General features: G+C 35.0%; 1 protein-coding gene across 8 annotated transcripts in view; it reads right to left on the reverse strand.

The window, feature by feature from the left end:
• PCNX1 (pecanex 1) overlaps nt 1–21,835 on the reverse strand; it is a 156,649-nt gene that overhangs the window by 52,637 nt on the left and 82,177 nt on the right. For 6 of the 8 annotated variants that reach the window (XM_004754804.3, XM_013057454.2, XM_045072914.1 and 3 more), the window contains 5 exons: nt 10,881–10,971; nt 9,299–9,356; nt 7,376–7,593; nt 3,670–3,823; nt 1,012–1,044 (listed from right to left, as the gene is read on the reverse strand). In XM_004754804.3, the coding sequence (XP_004754861.1) occupies nt 1,012–1,044; nt 3,670–3,823; nt 7,376–7,593; nt 9,299–9,356; nt 10,881–10,971 (554 nt within the window). The remainder of the gene's footprint in view (nt 1–1,011; nt 1,045–3,669; nt 3,824–7,375; nt 7,594–9,298; nt 9,357–10,880; nt 10,972–21,835) is intronic. The other 2 variants (XM_004754809.3, XM_013057452.2) reach the window with 1 other exon arrangement.

Consider the following 21,835-nt stretch of genomic DNA (forward strand, 5'->3'; position numbering starts at 1 on the left):
TGGGTGTATTTAGAGGTAAAGGGGCACTGTGTTTACAATCCACTCTCAGAAAAGCACATGTGGAATGGACGGGGTGGGGAAGGGGTGATGGAAAAAACTAGGAAGGGAATAGGCAAATACGGTAAATGTTCACACAGGATCTGGGTGAATGGCATCAAGAATCCTTTGTGCAAGCCTTGCAACTTTTCAAATTATGTCAAAATCTGAAGTTTAAAATCTGAAGTAAAAAAAGAAAAAGCTGCCATATATCATACACTTCAAAAGCATTCAAAAGCGTATTAAACAATCAGTTGAAAGAAAATAATTTGTTTCCCTGTTCTGTTTTGCTCATCCACAGTCACTATATTAAGTATTCCAGTGTACAAATTATTATATTCAAGAAAGAAGACATCATCATAAACTGTTTTAGGAGTCTGTTTTTGCACTATTTTAAAGAGAATGCCCTTTAGTCTATTAAAGACTATGTTGAGTTCTAAAATTGGATCACACTTCATAAAAAATACCATTTAGCAGCTAATACTCTTTACAAAGTCACAAAGTGAATAATAAGGTTTTTAATCTCTTTAGTGTCCACAGGTCTAAACACGTGATCAGTTTATTCCTTCTTTAGTCTTGCTCTTAATGATTACCTAAGCAAAAGAATGTACAGTTCTCCTTACTTCAAAATTCTATTTTTCAATACTTACTCGTGATTTATTCTTCAAACTTTGTTAAATTTAAGTTATTAAATAACTATGAGTTTATAGGAACCATGTCTACTTCATTGGTAACCTCCTCCTGAAACAGGCTGTCAAAAAATGAATTATTATGCTCATTTTCAACTAAGACTTAGATTCCACAATTAGAATGCCATTTTATTTCACGCTAATAAATCACCTCTCTTTCTAGTAGAGTCAAAACTTAGATGAGAAAATAATAACATAAATCTTAAATCAATCTGACATATGACCAAAAGAAGGTTTCGATGAATGTTAGAGTATTGTAAGTTACAGGCATATTAGAGTGACTTACGTGTCTGGGAGAAGAAGAATCTGGTTGAACACTCTAAAAATTAAACAAAAGAAAGATTATCCTACTGAGATCCTGGTAACTTTATAAGCAACTTTCAAAATGCCGGAAATAATTTTAAGTAAAGTAATTCCATAGCTAAGAAGTGACCTACATTAAATCTGCTGAAATAACAGAAGATGAAACTCCAGATACTGGTGTCACTCACTGTGTTAGCAGAGAGATCTCAAATCTTTCCTGACTCTTAAGTTTACTACAATTAATTAAAAATTTGCAAATAGCTTAACACTTCTGAAATCGTATATGGTAGGCAGTCTATCTTACTCTTCGGCTCATTACTACATGTAAGTATAGTTGAAGTAGGATGCTTTCTTGTATGATACCATTCCATTCGGGATATGCACAAAATATGGGTTCGTTTATAAGAAGAATTCTAGTTCAGCCCACAAATTCCAAGGCTTACTAAATAATTCCATTGTATCTGTATTAAACTTATTATCGGAATTTTCACATCAAAATCTTCAAGTTAAGCTGTCTCCCTGTAAGAGATTTTATCAACTTTCTTTAAAAGCATTTAAAAGGTATTTTGCAGCCACTTCCCAAATCATGACTTTTCTCCCAAGTTCCAGCTCATTTCTAACAGCATACCAAACCATTTCATTAGGATGGTCTATGACCGCCCTACAAGTCTATGACGGACCAGCTTAGTGAGTCTGGCATGTGACCCTTGGCTGGATGAGACCAGGTAAGCTCTAAACTCAATTCCAACATCTGGACTCTAAAAACTTCTGGTCCAGTCTTTCTTTCTTCTCTTAATGGTATTACCATTCTTCTGGTCAACTAGATTTTTTTAAATCTAAAAAAAACAAATTTTTTTTAATTTCAGTCATCTTTTACCTTTCAGGTTCTAACCAGATTAACCTGAAACAGTGGACAAAACTAACGAGACAAGAGACTGAAGCAAAGGAATGAATCTAATAGTTTATGGTAATAAAAGAGATGGTTTATAGTGGTTGGAATAGAAAGAATAAAAGCCAGAAATTCTGACAAAGAATCACTAAATTTAATCAAAGGGACCTATTATTATTATAATAGATACAAATATAGAAATATATATTTATATATATAATGTAATTATTACTTGTTATTAGGCGTCGAGAAGTGAGGAACAGAAGAGGCTTTAGGATTTTGAGTCAATATACTACTGTCAAAAGCAAAGGAACTAGGAAAGAAAAATATTTACCAGAAGATGACGATGTGCTATTTTTAAAATGTGCCAAACTGCCTGTTAGGTATATAGGACTAAAGCTTGTGAGAAAAATGAAGACTTTGAGATATAGATCTGGACATGATTCATACATAAGGGCAACTAATAAAGTAATAAAAGAGGGTGACTTCACCGGCAAGGAGTCGCAAGCTGAAAAGAGGGCCAAAAAGAACCCTAAAAAATTCTTATAAACTAAGAAGTTGTCCAAAGACAAAGGCATCAACAAAGGAAATTAAAGTTATCTGAGAAGTAGGAAAATCATCAGCATAGCATAAAGGCAGATCAAAAATGAGGTTTTATACAAAGAGAAGACAGTATTCATAGGTACTAAATGATACAACACTCACAAAGAATGAAGAATGAAAAAGGACACAGATTTGGCTACTGGAGATTATTAGCCCATAAGGACTATAATTTCAGTACTGCAATGAGGAAAAAAGCAGGAATGGGTCTTGAAGAAATGGAGTTGACACAAGTAGTCTTTCTGGATGTGTATCTATAAACAGAGAAAGGACAGCTAACAGTATGAAAAGAACTAAACAAACAGATTTCAGGATGGGGGAGAGTTCTGCATGTTAGCATATACTGGGTGAATAACCAATATAGGCAAGGGTTTTTACTAGCGCAGAAGAAAAAGGAAACAGTCTACATTAACAGTCCATATTGATTTTGCATGGAAGGTGAAAAATTAGGTATTTGATTTTTTCCCTTTTTAGAAAGCTTAAAGTTAATAACATTTGGCTACTGTTTAAAAAGCAAAGGGATATCAATCTTCTGCCTTCAGTGTCCCCAAGAACATACAGCCTTGCCATTACTATATCTAACCAATGATGGATTTTAATAAATTTAATCTATAGAATAGAAGACTTAAAATATGGGAGTGGGAAAGATGATGTTCATATTTTTTAAACAAATTTCAAGAAAGCTGGGGTGGCTGGGTGGCTCAGTCGGTTAAGTGGCTGCCTTAGGCTCAGTTCATGATCCTAGGGTCTTGGGATCCAGCCCTGCATCAGGCTCCTTGCTCAGAGGGAAGCCTGCTTCTCCCCTGCCTGCCATTCCCCCTGCTTGTGCTTGCTCTCTCTGTGTCAAATAAACAAGTGAAATCTTTAAAAAAAATAAAATAAAAATTTCAAGCATGTTAATTCTCATTTTTAACAAATGCCCAAATATTTTAATACCAGCCCCCCAAAATAGTTCTTAGGAAGCTTCATTTACATATCATTATTTTTTAAAGTTTTTATGTCCCCTTTGTTCCCTATCCAATCTAATATAAACATCTAGGGAAAATAAATCTAAAAATTGACAGCTTACTATAATGCAATGAATTATACAAAACGTCTGCTTTTTATCACAAATATTATTCCCTATTCTGAAAAGAAGAGTGATGCTGGTACCTTAAGTAGTGAGTATTGACAGCTGGCTATCACTAGGCAGAACTGGAAGACCCAGATATCTCTGAAGAAGCCTTGTATGAGAAGAATAGATCCCAAAAAAGCCACAAGAATAGCCAGGATGACAGCTAACACATTTTCCAGAATTTCACGATTTCTGTAGACAGAAAAATTTACGAGTAAGTATATCATCAATATAAGAAATTAGAGTGAAAAAAGGGGGAAGACATCATTAGGAAGTTCACACCATGCTTGCTGACATGCTTTTCTTGTACTGGTTTTGAATAAGGTTTTAGCACATACTGAAAGAGAAACTAGTCTGTATTTAAAATTAACAAAAAACCTTATGTAGAGATAAAGCATGCTATGGTAAGTGAAGTTCTAATTAAAGACATAATATTAGTTTTAATTTCTGTTTCAAAAGGTTACTTTTCTTTAACATCTGTTTTTTTGTAACATTTGTTGCTTAATAACTAAGTAACCAACTTGAAAAGGATACATGCAAAGAAACATGTTTAAAAAACAAAATCTCAAAAGTTTCTAGAAAATTAAAATGAGAAGTTATTTTATATGACAAAGTTTATAACCAAATTTTGAACCAAGTGATTTCATTTTCCGCATCTTGAAACCATCTGAGATAACCTCAAAACTAATTCACTAGAATTACTTAAATATAGGCTATTGCATATAGTGAAAATGAAGGCAGTAATAAAAAACCATCAGTATTGTCTCTATCAAAGCTGCTGAGACAGTTCTGTATTTTATTAAACTGAGTAAATTAAACAATGTGATAACCCAGATATTACATGTACCAATGAAGATGATTTTTTTGTCATACCAAAAAATAATCTCATTACTTCTTGGGGAAATTTTATTCATAAAATGCTGGATACTTGCGAAAAGTCTTGTTTTTAAAAAACATTTACCAACATGGAAACATGCTCGGTGTATGTGCTATATAAAGAAAGCAGGGCATAAAATGGTATGCATAGGAAGATAAAAGTTGTTATTTAGAAGCATATACACATAGGTTAAAAAAGACAATATATCAAAATGATACTACTACTAATGTTCTCTCTGGGTAAAATTACGATGGTTGGCCTCTTCTTGTCTTAAAAATCTTCCTATACATTTTTAAATTTTCTAGAATAGGTAAAGAATTATTTTCACAATTCATAACTTGTTTTTTTTAAATTTTAAACTTTTTAAATTGTTGTTTTTTATGAACTTGCTTTTTATGAACTTGCTTTTTCATTAAGTCAATGCCATATTCATAATCATTAATTGACCTAATTCACAAACATCTCTGTACTAATTCATTTTATAGTCTTCTTGGATGAAAACAAGTTCAATAGTACTTTCAAATCAATACACTGGCATTCTCATTCGTTCTTCTATTGCAGCTGTCCGTCAGCAGTTCTGCCGCATCATATACCGTCTGTAGTTCTCATCACTGAACGTGTGCTCCCCTTACACTTCTGTTAGTTTTTAAATTTTTGACGAATTCGGTTTATCAACTTTGTTTACTGTTTTTGCTGTCACATCTACAAAATTTTGCCTACCCCATGTCACAAAAATTTCCTCTTACTGTTTTGTTTGGTTCAAGGAATTTTATTGTTTTAGATTTTAATATAGACCTATAATCCATTTTGAGTTGATTTTCATAGTTTTCTAATATGGTGTAATGCAAGTATAAAATTTTTTTTTTTCACATGAAAATCGAATGGTCCCTAGACCATTTGATGAAAAGCCTACATTTCTCTACCTAACTGAGTTGGGATATTATTTTGATGCCATTTATGCCTAGAGTTTCCTCATAGGCAGGTGTTTAACTATAATTTCCATTTAATAGATATAGTAGCATTAAGGTAATGTATCTTTCAGAATGAACTATGATGATTTCTACCTTTCAAGAAATCTGTCCATTGTCAAACTTATTTACATGTAGCAGATCATAATATCCTCTTATAACATCCGTAGACTCTGCAGTGATATCCTATCTCATTCCTGTTAAAGCAAATTGAATCTTGTCTCTTCTCTTCTTTTCCCCCCTTAATCAGCCTGGCTACAGTTTCATTAATTTAATTGAACTGCCCCTCTCCCCACTTGCACTCTGTTTCTCTCTGGCTCTCTAAAATAAATAAAATAGGGCACCTGGGTGGCTCGGTGGGTTAAGCCGCTGCCTTCGGCTCAGGTCATGATCTCAGGGTCCTGGGATCGAATCCCGCATCGGGCTCTCTGCTCAGCAGGGAGCCTGCTTCCTCCTCTCTCTCTCTCTGCCTGCCTCTCTGCCTACTTGTGATCTCTCTCTGTCAAATAAATAAATAAAATATTTAAAAAAATAAAAAATAAAATAAAATAAATTAAATAAAATATCTTTCATGTCTTAACTTTTTTAACATACAGAGTACAAATATACTTGTTTGAATGTCTTTGACAGTTAATTCTAACATCTGTGAAAATTACAGGTTGGTTTCGATTGATTCATTATTTCTCTCATGAATCATGTTTAACTGTTTCTTTGCATGTTTGGTAATCTTTGGTTGGATGTCGTGGGGGATCCTTTGACTGGATGCCACTGTGAACATTTTTGGTCATGATGATTTTCAGATTTCTATTAATTTTCTTCAACTTTGTTTTGCTACTTGGAAACAACAGTCCGATCATTTTAGGGCTTGCTTTCACAACTTGTTTGGTGAGTCTGAAGCAATGCCCATGTTAGGGCTAATTATTCCCCACTTTTTTAGGCAAGACTTTCCTGAGTACACAATGCACCATAAAAATGTGAATTACGAGTTTCTTCAATCAGACAGGCAGGAACAGGCACTATTCCTATCCCTGTGTGTCAGGCACTGTCCATCTACTTCTTTCACATGATTCTTACCCTGGCCTCAGGTAGTTTCTTCACATACATTCACTTATCCGTACTCTGCTGAAGAGTTGTGGAGACCCACTGCAGAACTGAGGTTCTCTCTGTGAACAGTAGTCCTCTCTCTGATACTCTGTCCTCGCTGTGTTGGGTCTCCCTGTACTCATAGCTCTGTCTCCTCAACTCAGGAAGTCTGCTGGGCTCCACTTCAGTACCTTCTCCCTATGTCGGAGCCAGCGAGGAAGACAGGGAACTCTCTTAAGGCAGTAAGCTGGGACAATGTAGGACCCACATAATGCATTTCCCATCTCTCAGGAATCACTGTCCTTTGCCGTCTTATCTCCAGAGTCTTAAAAAACCACTGGTTCAGGCATTTTGTCTCTTTTTTCGTTGTTTCAGATAGGAGAGTAAATCCAATCTTTGTTACTCCAGTCTATAGGAAGCACCAAGTTGTAATAGACTAATACTTTTCATTCTTAAGACTAGTACTATGAAATAGGGAAAGAGAAGTTTCCTCTTACACCTTTTATATTTAGAGTCATATTACTTATAACCTATGATCATTAATACTGGCTTTTAAGTATAGTTCCATGATTCCTACTGATGATAAAAAGGATTTTTTTTAATAAACATACTAAAATTGCCACAAAAAAAGTTTTTAATGGATTTAGGAGAGTCAACGTTTGGGAGCTCTATTAACTTAAATTTTACCTCAAAAGAACCAAAATAGAAAACATTTTCCAAAATGATAACCAAGTAAAAGCCTCAATGGGTAATTAGGTTCATTTCAATTTAAAAATAAAATCTACACATATCTTTGATATCACACTGTATTCTCACCTATCAAACAGGGCCAGAAGTGTGAGTCTGTCAAAGTTAATGCCGATCCACAGCTGGGGTAAGATCCAAAAGCGGTAATAGTGTTTGACCTTTTGAGCAGCTTCTTCTGTTGGACCGTAAGTAGCTGCCAAGTCAGGGCTTAGATCAATGTCTTGTTGCTCCAACAAATCTGTATCGATGGTCAATAGTCTGTTCAATCGAATCTGCGGAAGAGAGAGCTAAAAGAAAGTCAGTGCTGAAAGCCTCAAAATATCTTTAGTTAAGTCATGATTCAAGGGCTACTCAATCAGCTTGATCAGATGATCTAAGTCCCCTTAATTCTCTACATTTCTAGATATTTTATGATCATTAGAAACTATAAAAGGTGATAATGGGAAGTAAAGCAAATTAGTCAATCAGTCCTTTGGAAAAGCTGTATTGGGGAAAGTGTTTCCAATCTTAACACTGTGTGATTGTAGAGCTAGGGAATCCATTAAAATCACTTAATGTGAATCATTAGTGGCTTCTCTAAGCCCTGCCACTATGGCCTTTTCTCAAAGCTATAAACTTCATTACTGTGCTAAACCTAAGCTCCTCTGGATTGGATTTGAAGCCTTCAACTCTCATGCCTTCCTACAGTCTCTTATCACTGTTGTTTTCAAATACCTCCTACGCCCCCTTTTTTTCTTTTGTTTTGGCAGGCTACTCTTGGAGGCTATACAGGAAATTACCACATTACATTTCTTTTAGCTTTAATTCACCCACTCAGCAGTTTACCAGTTTCCCCTTTCTCTGAAGGAGTCTAAAGTTTCCCTTATCTAGCACAACCCTAGCCAGGATTTCACTATCCCAAGGTTCCCATACCATTCAATAGTAGAAAACAACAACAACAACAAAATAATCATTTCCCTATTTTTGGCTTTCCTATGAAGTTTCCAAGAATATACTCCACCAAAAAAGCAGAGACAATCTTTACTTATCAAACACATCTGTGGTTACAGTGAAGAAAATCTGCTTCCTATAAATAACATAAATATTTTTATCTCTAAGTATTGACAAGTACCTCCCCAGACACTTTTTTTCTTATCCTCTATTGGCACTACAGGTATTTTCAGTCAGATAATTCCTTGTTTGGGGGTTGTACTGTCCACTGCAGGACATTTTATGGTATCCCTGGTTTCTATCCATTCACAAGACACCAGTAACATTCCCCTGGCTGTGACAAGTTAAAGTGTTCTCACACACTGCCAAACGCTGAAAACCATTGTTCTATGCCAACTCACACCTATGGTCTTAAAACACAGCTCACCACTAAATCTTCTTCAGAAAGCCATTAATAATTAACCTCTTTGGCACTACATTTATTTAGAGGTATCGCTTATGTGTTTCATATAAGAATTTCATTTTATATGTTAACTAATTGAATCTAACTAAAATAAGTTAGGAAAATAATTTCATTTGTTTTGTCTTTTCTAAGTTCAATATATATACCTTGAGGGCAAAAGCAGTGTTATCTTTCTAAAACAGCCCCACCGTATCTCACATGATATACTTTTTACACAGAGATATCATCACTAAGCTTCACACAAACACACTGGTATGAGTAACTAATAATTAAGAATTAGATAATATAATATTCAAAATTATACTTTTCAAACATAAGTTTTAAGATGGCACAACCAGATTATGACATCGGTGAGCAAATGGACCTTTACATATTCTCAAAAGTGTAATTACTGATTCATACACAGCTTAGGAAACTTCCTGGGGTTTTATGTTTGTTTCCTAACAAAGGACTTACAAGAAGAGATCCACTACGAAACAGCAAAGGTGATTTTGCCAGAGTTTTCAACAAAATTGGCATTTTTTAACTTCAACTTTTCTGATCTGCATCGCTGCTTAATCTGAATGTACATCATCTTATAAAAATAAAGGAAAACCTACCACATCATGTGGATAAAATCGAACTGAGGTAGAACTGGATACATGAGAATCCGTGTCACTAAAATAAAATGAAAAAATCTTTAGGGACTAAAGAACTTGTCAAGGAACTGAAAGAAAAATAATCTTTTAACAGTTATATAATATTTACACTGTATTCTCTTTTCCAAGTACTTCAACATACAAAATAGCATTTTCCTACAGATGTGATTAAGAGCACAGCTTCTGGGCCAAAGTATTTATATTAAAAATCTCTTCATCAGCTAAATGATATTTGGGAAAGTTATCTAACCTTTTACACCTCAGTGTCCACCTAAGTAACTAACATAGGATAATAGAACCTCTTATCACAAAGTCCCTGTGAGATGGGTTTATGAAGGCAATTAACATACTGCCTGGAGCCACAACAAACTTAAGCTATACTATGACAGCTTAAACTGCGACCATTCCATTTCTATAGTCGAGAGTTTAGATTTTTGAAACTTGAGACCTTACCACATTTATGGTATAAGGAAGTGTTCTTATCCTAAATTACATTGAACAATTATTTCCACTGTTCCATCTTTCTATTGTTTCCACTGTTAGGAAATCACCTCACACTCCAATTTTTGGTCATTCTCGACAGGGTCAGTTTCGAAACTGGATTCAAGAAGCTTATTAGCAAGTATGTTCTGTCTCTCCAGCGAGTTAGGCTAAGTGACTGCAAGATCCTAGTGCTTTAAATGGCCCCTAGAAACTTTTAAAAAAATAAGTGAATTGCCCATAGATGTGTAACATTTAAATAGGTATGTCCCATTATTAAATATAAGTCCTAAAATAGGATTCAAATGATCCCTGTGAAAAAAGTGAGCTAATCACTTAATAATGGATTTCAAGGCAACAACTTGAATAAGTGAGAAAGATTAAAATTTTAGAAAAAACTTTAATACATTCTAAGTTATAACTGATTGCATGCTCAAGATTTCTATTTCTTATTTGCTCTTCTCCTAACTTCTTCCTTATCTCATAATGTCATTTCTTCGTAAGGGAAGGAGAGAAAAGAAACTAAATGTAACACATGACCCATATTTTAAGAAATTCCTCTTTCTTATAGCTGGTAAACAAATTTTAAAGCAAAAGAAAAGAAGGTCAGGTAAAAAGATATTTGACCAAAACACTTACACAGAAATAAAATTTTTAAATTACATAAAGAGAACTGATGGGTTTGAACTCAGTTGTGCATTTTCCTAATAAGCCTTTTTTAAATATGCTTTTTTATTGATCTTGCAAAGTGCATGCATGTGGGTAGCACAAAATCTATAGTTAAATTCGAAATTGTGGGAAACTACTACCCCGCATTATAAAACCTACAGAGAATTTTTACTTAATTATTTAAAATGCAGAACAGCTTTTGTTTTAAGAATAATGCTTTCTTTTTTCCAGAGCAATAAATTCTACCTTATATCTTTGGAGACAAATGCCCAGTGACAAATTACTTAAGCCAATATGAACAAATATTTTCAAGATAACTTTCCCATTTCAAGGCCTAAAAGCAAGGCAAATACATGCAAGTACATACATTCTCCTATGATGACTTCACACATACCAGATATTGGATGCTCTTCTTGCTGCTGGTTCAAAATTCACAAGTGACATATCACAGCCACCAGTCTCATAAAGCGTAGAAGAGAACTTACCTAGCAAATAAATGATTTTTTTAAAAAAACATTAGAATTCTCAGAATTTTTCCATCAGGAAACACTACACTTCAAACTTGTTACAACTTAAGAAAATGTACTATAAACTTTCCCCGAAATATTTGAAAAACAATGATCTGCCTGTAATTCAGCATGATGTGAAGTGAAAAGGAATGCAGAACAGTGGGGCAAAATGTCAACGTACATAATCAGGTTTTAACAGTAAGGGATTGAAGTCAGCTTTGCAATCCAGTCTCCTCTTGTCTCCTCGTGTGACATTCGCAGTTGAAGCAATCACATGAATGAACTTAATGTCGTTTAGGTGCCCGGCTAGCTCAGTCGGTAGAGCATGAGACTCTTAAAAGGCACCTGACCGCTCTGCAAGTGGTGAGTGGCCATTTGGAAAGCTGCTTAAGTGTTAAGATGGTTCAAAACTATGAAACAACAAATTCCTGAGATTACCTTCAGAGAGTTTTGTTTTTTATTTTTCCCTTCTTTGTTTTTTTAAATAGTTAAACACAGCATAATATTAATTTCAGGTGCAGAATTCACTGAGTCATCACCTACAACACGCAGCATTCATCACAATGCACTCCATAATACCCTTACGTTTGGTTTTTAAGGAAAAAATTAAGCATCAAAATGAATCTAAGGAAGTTCTATGAATGGAGTATAATAACATTGGTGAAAATTAAATTGCAGTATTTAATGAACATTACTAATTGCATGAATCTGTAAGAATTTTATGAAAAAATTTAGTAACACCGTTTGCTGAAAATAATAAAAGGTTTAGAAAGTACATTGGGTGCAGAAAACTCTTAAAATGAACTCAATTAAGATGAAATGGTTTCTCCTAGTGAAATTTAAAAAAATCTGCAGAGTGTCTAAAACGCATTCTTTACCTTGACAACCCATGGTAGCCCTATCAGAGGTAAGGAGCGTAAAGAAATGAATATGTAAGTTTCCAGTAGGGCAATAAGATGAGGTATATGACTGCAACCATTGGGGACTACTCCAGGCTGCTTCTGATTATTTTTTACTGACCTTATAAATATGATGAATCTTAAGGGCAATTTCAACTACATGGCAGGGCTAAAAGATCTCTCTTAGATGATTACAATGTAAACACGGTATAAAATAAAGACTTTTATTTAATGAAATCCTTGAAAAATAACAACAGACCCCTTACTATACTAACTATAACTAAGGATGGCAGAGTATTTCAACAATCACTTCATTCTTTAAAAGGATTAGAAATTGAAAAGTATTAAATAAGATTATTTGAGTACTTTCTATGGGTCAGACAGAATATGCAAATATTTTATTATGATTTTTCTGTAGCAGCAATTTCTTTGTCAGAATAATATACTCCTGAGACAAGTGAGGAAAAAAGCATTCTGTAAAATGTCTTCTTCATTTGCTGTTTTCCCCAGGAGGATTATTCAGCATGTGGATTTGCTAAAACTCTGCTTTTTACCACCCCCACATGCCACATTCATTGTTTAGTCATGAATCATTCACTCTTAGCACCTCAAACACAAAGCAGATTCATTAACTAAAATGAAATAATAAAAGCTGTCCATTTGGCTTCTTAGGTGTCTTACTGAAAAACTTTTAAGGTGGGGACGCCTGGGTGGCTCAGTTGGTTAAGCAGCTGCCTTCAGCTCAGGTCATGATCCCAGCACCCTGGGATGGAGTCCCACATCGGGCTCCTTGCTCGGCAGGGAGCCTGCTTCTCCCTCTGCCTCTGCCTGCCTCTCTGTCTGCCTGTGCTCACTTGCTCTCTCTCCCTCTATCTCTGACAAATAAATAAATAAAATCTTTAAAAAAAAAAAAAAACTTTTAAGGTGATTAAGGTGGTTGCAGAAATTGTTAGTGAAGAAAAAAATTTAAAAAAAAAAAACCTGACTTGACTGAGATTTCAAAGTTATTTTTAAATCATGTTTTAGGCTGTGCCCTCTCTTACAGTGGAAAATGAAAAATTGGCTGTGCTACTATAATTAGCTTACAATAATAGAAAAAAGAAACATCTAATCAAAATCAGATTGCATAAATGCAGAATAATTATAAATCCATGTAAATGACTAAATCACAGAGTAACAGAGAGCTGGCAGGGGTTGGCTACTGTATGAAACCCAGTAAGAACTGAATGGATAAAAAATAGGTCTTTATATCACCTAATTTGTGTGTATTTTTAGAAATAACTTAATACTATATTCAAGAGAATTTAAATTATTAGAATATATTCTGAGTAATTAGGCACTGTATCAGATTTTTAATAATAGAAGTCTTGTTTGAGGAACACTGAGTATGATAAATGTTTATATGCAACTGAAACTGACTAAAGATATTATTTTTTCTAATATTCAAATAGAACCGGAAAAGAACATTAAGTCATACAACTGTATTATCTTTTATATACAGATGTCTCCTATGAAACACAGTTGCACTTCAAGTTAACAGAAACATAAAAATAAAGCATGCCCTCCCAAAAGCTCTTTAGATAAAGAAAGCTGGAGAAACTGAGTAGTTTGCTTCTTTACAAACCAATGACTAACAAGTTATAAATTTTGGAAATTTAAACAAAGCTTAAAATATATCTATGAAAAGGGAGGCTATAATTTTAACAAATGTACAATGGCTTCAACAGTGCTTTTTTTTTCCTATGAAGCTTTTGTTTACATACTAACTTTATGAACATGCTCAGGTCAGAACAAGCTAACACTGTATTAAGGCTTCATGTTCTGTTCCTAATAAAAATCCACCAAGAGAATAGATTCTCTGCATCTTTGGACTTGGCAAGTAGGATCACTTCAAAAGAAACAAATTTTATTCAGAGCATAAACTTTTATCCAAAGTGAAATGTGCTTTTAATTAATAATCCTACTTTTATTCTGTGTTGACTATTAATTTTTTTCTAATTAATATAAACTGAGGAGGATATCAATGAAATATGTCATCACATGAATTATGATTAAACACGAAGTCATCTCATCATATCCAACTCCCAGGTCATAATTAATTATATCTAACAGAATGGTTTTGTCATGATTTCAAGAAAACAGTTACTTTCTGACAAAATAAACAAGATTGGAGGCTGGAATCTCAGGCTTAATGGTACTGGCCATGAGAGCGCATCTCTAGAAATAAAAGAAAAAAATTAAGGTACCTGGTATTTCTCAGTTTTGAACATTTGATCGCTATTGCCTATAAAAATTACATTTCATTACATAAAACCATTTTTTTTAGGCAGGAGAATTTCAAACAGGTGATGCACAACAGGAAGATGAGTAAAATTAAGATACTGATTTAAAGAAAAGGACACTTGAAACATCTCCCTGAAGCCACGAATGGTGGACAAAATACACACGGGCAAGACGCTGATAAAAGGCATGAGAAATCAATGGGATCCTCTAACTCATCCTTTCAATAAAATTCCTTGCTACACTGCACAAACTGTATAAAGACTGCTCAGATAGGAAACTGCTAATCATTCTTTTTTTTTTTTTAAGATTTTATTTATTTATTTGACAGACAGAGATCACAAGTAGGCAGCGAGAAAGGAGGAAGCCGACTCCCTGCGGAGCAGAGAGCCTGATGTGGGGCTTGATCCCAGGACTCTAGGATCATGACCTGAGCTGAAGGCAGAGGCTTTAACCCCCTGAGCCACCCAGCTGCCCCCGCTAATGCATTCTTGATGCTACTCATTTTACTTATGTACTTTGGAAAAAGGTAGTTACTAAGACAGATCATCTGCAGGCTTTTCCAGTTCCAACAACGGAGGCCTCTTAAATTTCTTGATTTCCTTCTTTGGATCCCCCTCCCACCTCCGTTAATTCTGCATCCTCTAAGCCTAACCTTGGCACACTGTTAAACGAGCTCTCTCTTTCCTAGTATTAACTCTTAAGACAGGCAGGGGCTACAAGAGCAAAGTCAGACACAAGAAAGGCAGCTTTATAAAGTGCTTTTCCGAAGGCTATCGGAGGGTGTGCTTGCTTCAGTGTGCCCCACATACCAGAAGGCTGCTGAAGGAACATCCATCTCCATGCCTCACTTAAGTGCTCTAGAAAACGTGCTTATTTCTGATGTGAGGAGTACTCTGTTCACAATGCTACTTCAATGAATACATTATTCTACTTTTAAGAGCAAGACCTTTAAGACTAGTTTCCTGGATAGCCGCCACCCTTATTATTATGAATGGTACCTACGAGTCCCTGAGGAAACATGAATTTTCACCCTGACAGAAAGGCCTCTTTCTATTTCTGCTTATGGGTTAACAGACTTGTTTCTCCACAGACCAGTGGTCAGCACACTTTTTCTACAGCAGGTCAGAAAATAAATACCTTAGGCTGTGCAGGCCATATGGTCAGATGTGATTCAAGAATGCCACTGCAGCATGGAAGCAGCCACAAAAAACATGTAACATATATTTACTTTATTTCATTTATAAAAATAAGCATCAAGCTGAATGGATTTACCCCCAGGCCATAGTTTGCCGCCCCTGTCCACCACCAAAAGCCTCTGGCTTCCAAAAACCTTTTAAACTATTGTACTACCATGGTAATCAAGTCACTATGCTATTTGTAAGTGAAAGTTTCAATACTGAGAAACACCTTTTTCCTGGGATGTTCAACACTATGCTAGGTTTTTTGAACAGGAGAAAAATTAGGAAAGAGCAGGAAGAGGCCTGGTAAGCAAAGACAGAGGTCTCTACTGCTTGGCAGCAGTAAAATAGATTTATTCGCCAACATATTTTACTGACATGGCCATTATCCTCTAGTTCTGACTCAACACCACATGCCTTAATTCATTAAGTCTCCACTCTCACTGCCTAATCCCCAGGGTCAGGTGAACCTTCCAAAAGTGAATGCACAAGTTCATATTCTACTATGATTTCATCATCTGCTCACATTTTCTTTCAAAGAGATGTTTTCCTTTTCTTGGTAAAACCTACAACATGACAACAATACTGACCACATTACAAATGATCGGGTACATAAAAAGACAAGACACAGAATGGGAGAAAATATTTGTAATTTTTATCTAACAAATTTATCTTAAATACCAAAAAAACTGATACCTCAATAATGACGCAATTTTAAAGAGTGAGCACAAGATTTGGATACACTTCACGAAAGAAGATATATGTATAACCAAATAACACATCAAAAGATGTCCATCATCCTTACTCATAAGAGAAATGCAAATGTAAACCACAATAAGATACAACCACTGGGGCCAAAATGTTAAAGGCCAACAATAACAAATGGGGACATTTATGGGGACAAGCACAATTCATATACACTGCTGTGAGAACGTAAAACCACTTTTGAAAACAAGTAAGTTTTATTAACAATGGCCCAAATCTGGAAACAACACAAATGCCATCAGATGAATGGATACACAATATACATATTCATATACAATGGAATAATACTCCGCACAAAAAGAATAAACTAATCCATGCAACATGATGAACTCAAAAGCATCCTATCAGGTGCAAAAGGCCATATTGGGACTGTCTTAATCCGGACTCCTAGAAGAGGGAGAACCATAATGGCGGAACGTATGCAGGGGCTGCCTGGCGTGGGCTAGAGGAGGGAGAACCATAATGACGGGACGTATGCAGGGGCTGCCTGGCGTGGGCTAGAGGAGGGAGAACCATAATGACGGAACGTATGCAGGGGCTGCCTGGCGTGGGCTAGAGGAGTGGGGGACTGCAATGGGGGCAACAAAGAATCTTTTGAAGATGCCAGAAATGTTCTGCATCTCCACTGTAGTAATTCAAAGGTGTGCACATCTGTTACAGCTCAACTGATCGCACACGTTAAATGGATGTGATTTATCATACCTACATTATAGATCAATAAAATTGATTCAAAAACAAAGAAGAAAAAAAGACCGGTCAGGTAAGAGTCTAAGCCAATCGTCACGTATGAAACAGCACGTAGTCAGCGGAATTCCCACAAAATACGAATCATGATTTTGGAGAGTGAGTGATATTTGTTTTGGTTTTTGTGTTTCTTCATTTTTAAAAGTACTATGTGTCATCAGATTCAAAAGTAGTATATTAAATGAAGAAAAGTTCCCTGACTCCCCAGAGACAGCCACTGTGCTCTTCTGAATCATTTTTATGTACACTTGTTCTGTAACAATTGAATCCCTCTCCTCAAACACACTTTGTAAAACTTCTTTTGCTTACTAAGTAGCTTAACTTTTCACATCAATAATAAAGATGCACCAAGTTCTAAATATTATACTAAGTTTTATGTACTATCATTTCTTTCAGGGGTTCTCTAACAACAGACATGTAGATTGTTTAAAGTCTTACAAAATTACTGACAAAGCTACAATGAATGCTCATGTACATGTATCTTTACCAGTTTATAAAATCTGTAGATTAAAAGCCATTGACATTTTTGGTCTACAGTTCTAAAGTATACTCCAGGAGCATTTAATCTTAAGACCTTTTCCAATAATAGACATACTCCAATTTCAAAGATGAAAAAGATCTCAACTTTTTTTAATTTGCAATTTAAAAAATTATAATAAAGCTTAACTGTTTGCCTCTGATTGCAAACCACTTGTATTTTTTAACTCTTGACTTTTCTAGTTATTAATCTTTATCTTACTGATGATTTGAAGTGCTTATTGTGGCAAAGACTGATGACTGACCTCCCTTCCCCTTCCATAATATAACATTCCCTCACTGAATCTTGGCTGGGCCTATGTCGGCCTAGTTAGAGACATTCCCTAGCTAGCCTCTCCTGCAGCTAGAAATTGCCATGTGACGATGAATGGGCCCACAGGAGAGAGAAAGTGACAGGCCCATGTTTCAAGTCACAACGTGAAAGATACAGGCTAACGGTCCTTACATTGTTTTAGCAACATTTCTCTTCCTGTTTTTCAGATAAATCTCAATGATAGAAGCTGTCACTAGGGATCAGCAGGGAAGTGACCTGTGGAAGGTAACAGAACCAATCCACCTGCTGGGGACAGCTCCCCTTAAACTGAGAGACGTGTAAGCTTCTCTCTTATTTCAGGGACTGACTGGTGAGGGGCTGGGGGTGGGGGGCGGGTATCTTCCACGGTAGAATCCAACCTGTATTTCAGTTAATGCATACATTAACCAAATTTAACTTAGGATCTTAAAAATGTTAATGTCAGAAAGTAGGTAATCTAGGCTAATACTTCACTGAATTCTTTACAACAGAGACAAGCAAGAAACAAACTGGATATCTCAACCGGTCCCTGTTATCTTGTACAACATTCCTAGAGCAGTTTGGGCATCCAAACTTTTTAAAAAATAATATACCAATATACCAGAAGTCTTTCCACAGTAACAGCAATAAACTTCTGAGCATTGTCCAGGGGATGAGTTTGGAGAAAATACAAGTTGGTCTAGGTTTTTCATTTATAATATTTGGGGAGGTAAAACATACACTATCAACTCCTGCCAGATAAAGTATAAACTAGGACAAGCTTCCATAAAGCAATGGACAGTATATGTCAAAGCCCCAAAATGTTTATTCCCCTCGATGATTCCCTTCAACATATTTATCCTAAGGAAATAACCATAGCTGTACTGAAAGGTTTATGTAACGGAGGTCCAGCAGAGAGTTTACTACAACAGGAAATATCAGGGATCATCATGAAGATTAACAATGCGGTTAACTGGTTAAATAAATTTATGATTAATGTTAATAACCTTTGTTAACAAAGGTTATTAACATTAATAGCAATGCTTAGTTATGTAATTGACTTATTATTGTCAGGCACTATTCTAATTGCTTTGCACATTTTAATTGATATAATTCTCACCATAAGCCTGTAAGTATTATTATTACTGAGGCTTTGATAAATGAGAAAACTGATGCAAGGGAGAGAAAATAACTTGACCAAGGTCACACAGCTAGTGAGTAGTAGAGCATGGACTGGAAGCTGGGAAGTTTGAGTCTACAGTCTACTATGCTACACTGCCTTTCATGGAGATTTAAGAGATAAAATAACTTGCCATCGCCTAAACAAGTTAAAAACCATAACATGAGTAAATAACACATGTGCTAAGTGAAAAAAGCAAGATATAAAGCTCATACAGTAGCACAAAAGTCACACATCATGATCCCAATTCTATTTCAGAAAAGTATATAAATGTATGCATTAAAAAAGACAGGAAGGAAAGAAATCATAAAGTTTCAATAGTCAATATTTCTAAGTGATAAAATTATAGATGGCTTACTTTTCATTATATTTTCTAATATTTCTAAACTTGTTTTTTTTTTTTTTAATTTAATTGGTACAGACCAAGTGAGAAAGAGATAGAGAGAGAGCCCAAGCACAAGCCAGGAAACAGCAGGCAGGGGAGAAGCAGGGTCCCCACTGAACAAGGAGCCTGATGTGCAGCTTGATCCCAGGATTCTGGGCTCATGGCCTAAGCCAAAGGCAGATGCTTAACTGACTGAGCCACCCACACAGCCTTAAACTTGTATTTGTGTTAAAAGAATGGGAAATGCACTTTCTAATTTTATCAAAAGGACGAATATATCCCAAAATCCATTAATATTTCCTCCTTTTAGCTGTAATGAAGGATTTTTACTGCTTCAATAAAAATAAACATTTACTTTCATTTGTATATCCTTTGTGTTGCACTTCACCCCAAAATAAAACAAAATTCAGTATTTTTAATATTCAAAAATAACAATAAAGAACACTGAAGGAGAAGATCCAAGCTGCTGCAAAATGAATCTAACGTTTTGTTTAGATGAGTGAAAATGATCTGCCATAACAAGGGGCACTGAGATACAGACTCAGATCTCTTTTACCTACTTTATATTTACAGTAACAAAGAAAAGTTCCTATAATGTACTACAAATGCTAAGAATAGTACATAATATATATAACCTTTTAAAACACCAGGTCTAACTCTAATAAAAATCACTGAAAGTAGGGGCGCCTGGGTGGCTCAGTGGGTTAAAGCCTCTGCCTTCAGCTCAGGTCATGATCCCAGGGTCCTGGGATGGAGCCCCACATCCGGCTCTCTGCTCTCTCTCTGCCTACTTGTGATCTCTCTTTCCCTCTGTCAAATAAATAAATAAAATCTTAAAAAAAAAATCACTGAAAGTATTATAAATCATATAAGCCCCTGCTCTTTAAAGTAAAAAATTTAAAAGCCTCCAAATCATATTTCTGCTTAATAATGCATAGCTGTTATAAGCCGCTTAATAAAAAGAGCAATAGGGTACTGCCAAGATTTAAGACTTTTTCTACAGCTGACCATATTTTCAAGTTGATAAGTTCTGTAGCAAAGCAGATTATCTCAAAGAATACCTTCTTTGTCAATCCTCACATAGCAATGAAACAAAAGATAACCTTAGAAAAATTCAATTCACACATCACTTTTTAAACCTCTAATGCATTAATGAAATTAAGGCTCAAATTCATCAAAGGAATACCATCTATGAGAATTTATATGTATACATATATTATTTTTAACCACAGATATAAACTTGTTCTCATTTCTTATATGTTACAGTTTATTTTTTACATGAAAATTTTATGTAACTTTATATATACTTTTTCAAAGCATATCCTCATCACTGACCACCACTAATTTCGTATACAGAAAACACACATAAATTTTCCTGCTTTATCAGACCTTATCTAGAATATTTCCTCTGAGATGAGCTACATATTAAGAGTTTAATTATCAACTATACAGGCATCATTACATCAATATATTAGTCTTAATTTATAAGAGGAAGCTGAGATTAACATAAAAATTGAGAAGTGATCACCAAGTTTCCTAGAAAAAGCTTAACAGATATAAGACACAACTTTAAGGCTACCCAGACTCAGTCTCCTGTGTGACTTATCTGGGCACTAAGCACAGCTTGCTTTATTAATTGTAATTGCAATTTAATTCAGAGTATAGTAGGAAATCAGCTGAAAACATATGAGTCCACTAAAGGACTGTTGAAAAGAAAATTAACCTTTATGACGTGGTTTAAAAAAAAGCAATAGGTCACAATGATGGACTTAAGAAATTCTTAGATAGTAATCAGATAGTAATCTGTCACTTCCATCATTTGAGCCTTTTTTTTTTCATGGAAGTCTGTAAGTAAGAAAATCACCCAAATTTTTCCAACCAAGTTCTAAGTTATATACTTCTAATTCAGCTTTTAAAATTATAATTAACAATTATGCCTCCTGAGTATGTGTAATGAAAATATTTTCTTCTGCTGAAAAACTTTCTAATAAAATAGCATATTCAGTGAATCTTTCCACCATGTCTAATGTTATCTGGTAACCGTGAAATGCTAGTTAAAATTCAACAGAGATATAAGGATTCTCAGGGTTTAATATAGGAAATGGATGTGGTTATCTAGTAGGACACCACAAAGTAAATATGTAGAAAGTAGTTAAGGAAAACTACCTAAGCTTAGAATTAAACAGTGCCTGACTGCAAGTTTCCTTGAATCCAAAAAAGCTATACCTCTGCTTAAACAACCAATTATAATCTATACATGCGTACAGATGCAAACAATTATATGTACTCAAACATACACGTGTGAATGCTTATATAAGTGTTTTATATAAGAATATTACGTGTATATATACATTTTCACATATAAAGATTTAAAAATTTTTCAACTGAAGAAGCTAAATTTGGGGAAAAAATCCTTTCTAAATATTCCACACTTTCAGGGGATATTATGACTAACTTTATTAAGATTTTATTTATTTATTTATTTGAGAAAAAGAATGAGAGAGAGAAAAGGCACGCATGGGGGGGGGGGGCAGAGGGAGAAGCAGGCTTCCCCCCTGAGCAGGGAGCCCAATGTAGGGCTTGATACCAGGACTCAGG

This window comes from Mustela putorius, unplaced genomic scaffold (genome assembly GCF_011764305.1).
Source record: "Mustela putorius furo isolate JIRA1106 unplaced genomic scaffold, ASM1176430v1.1 tig00000129_pilon_pilon_pilon, whole genome shotgun sequence".
NCBI lineage: Eukaryota > Metazoa > Chordata > Mammalia > Carnivora > Mustelidae > Mustela > Mustela putorius.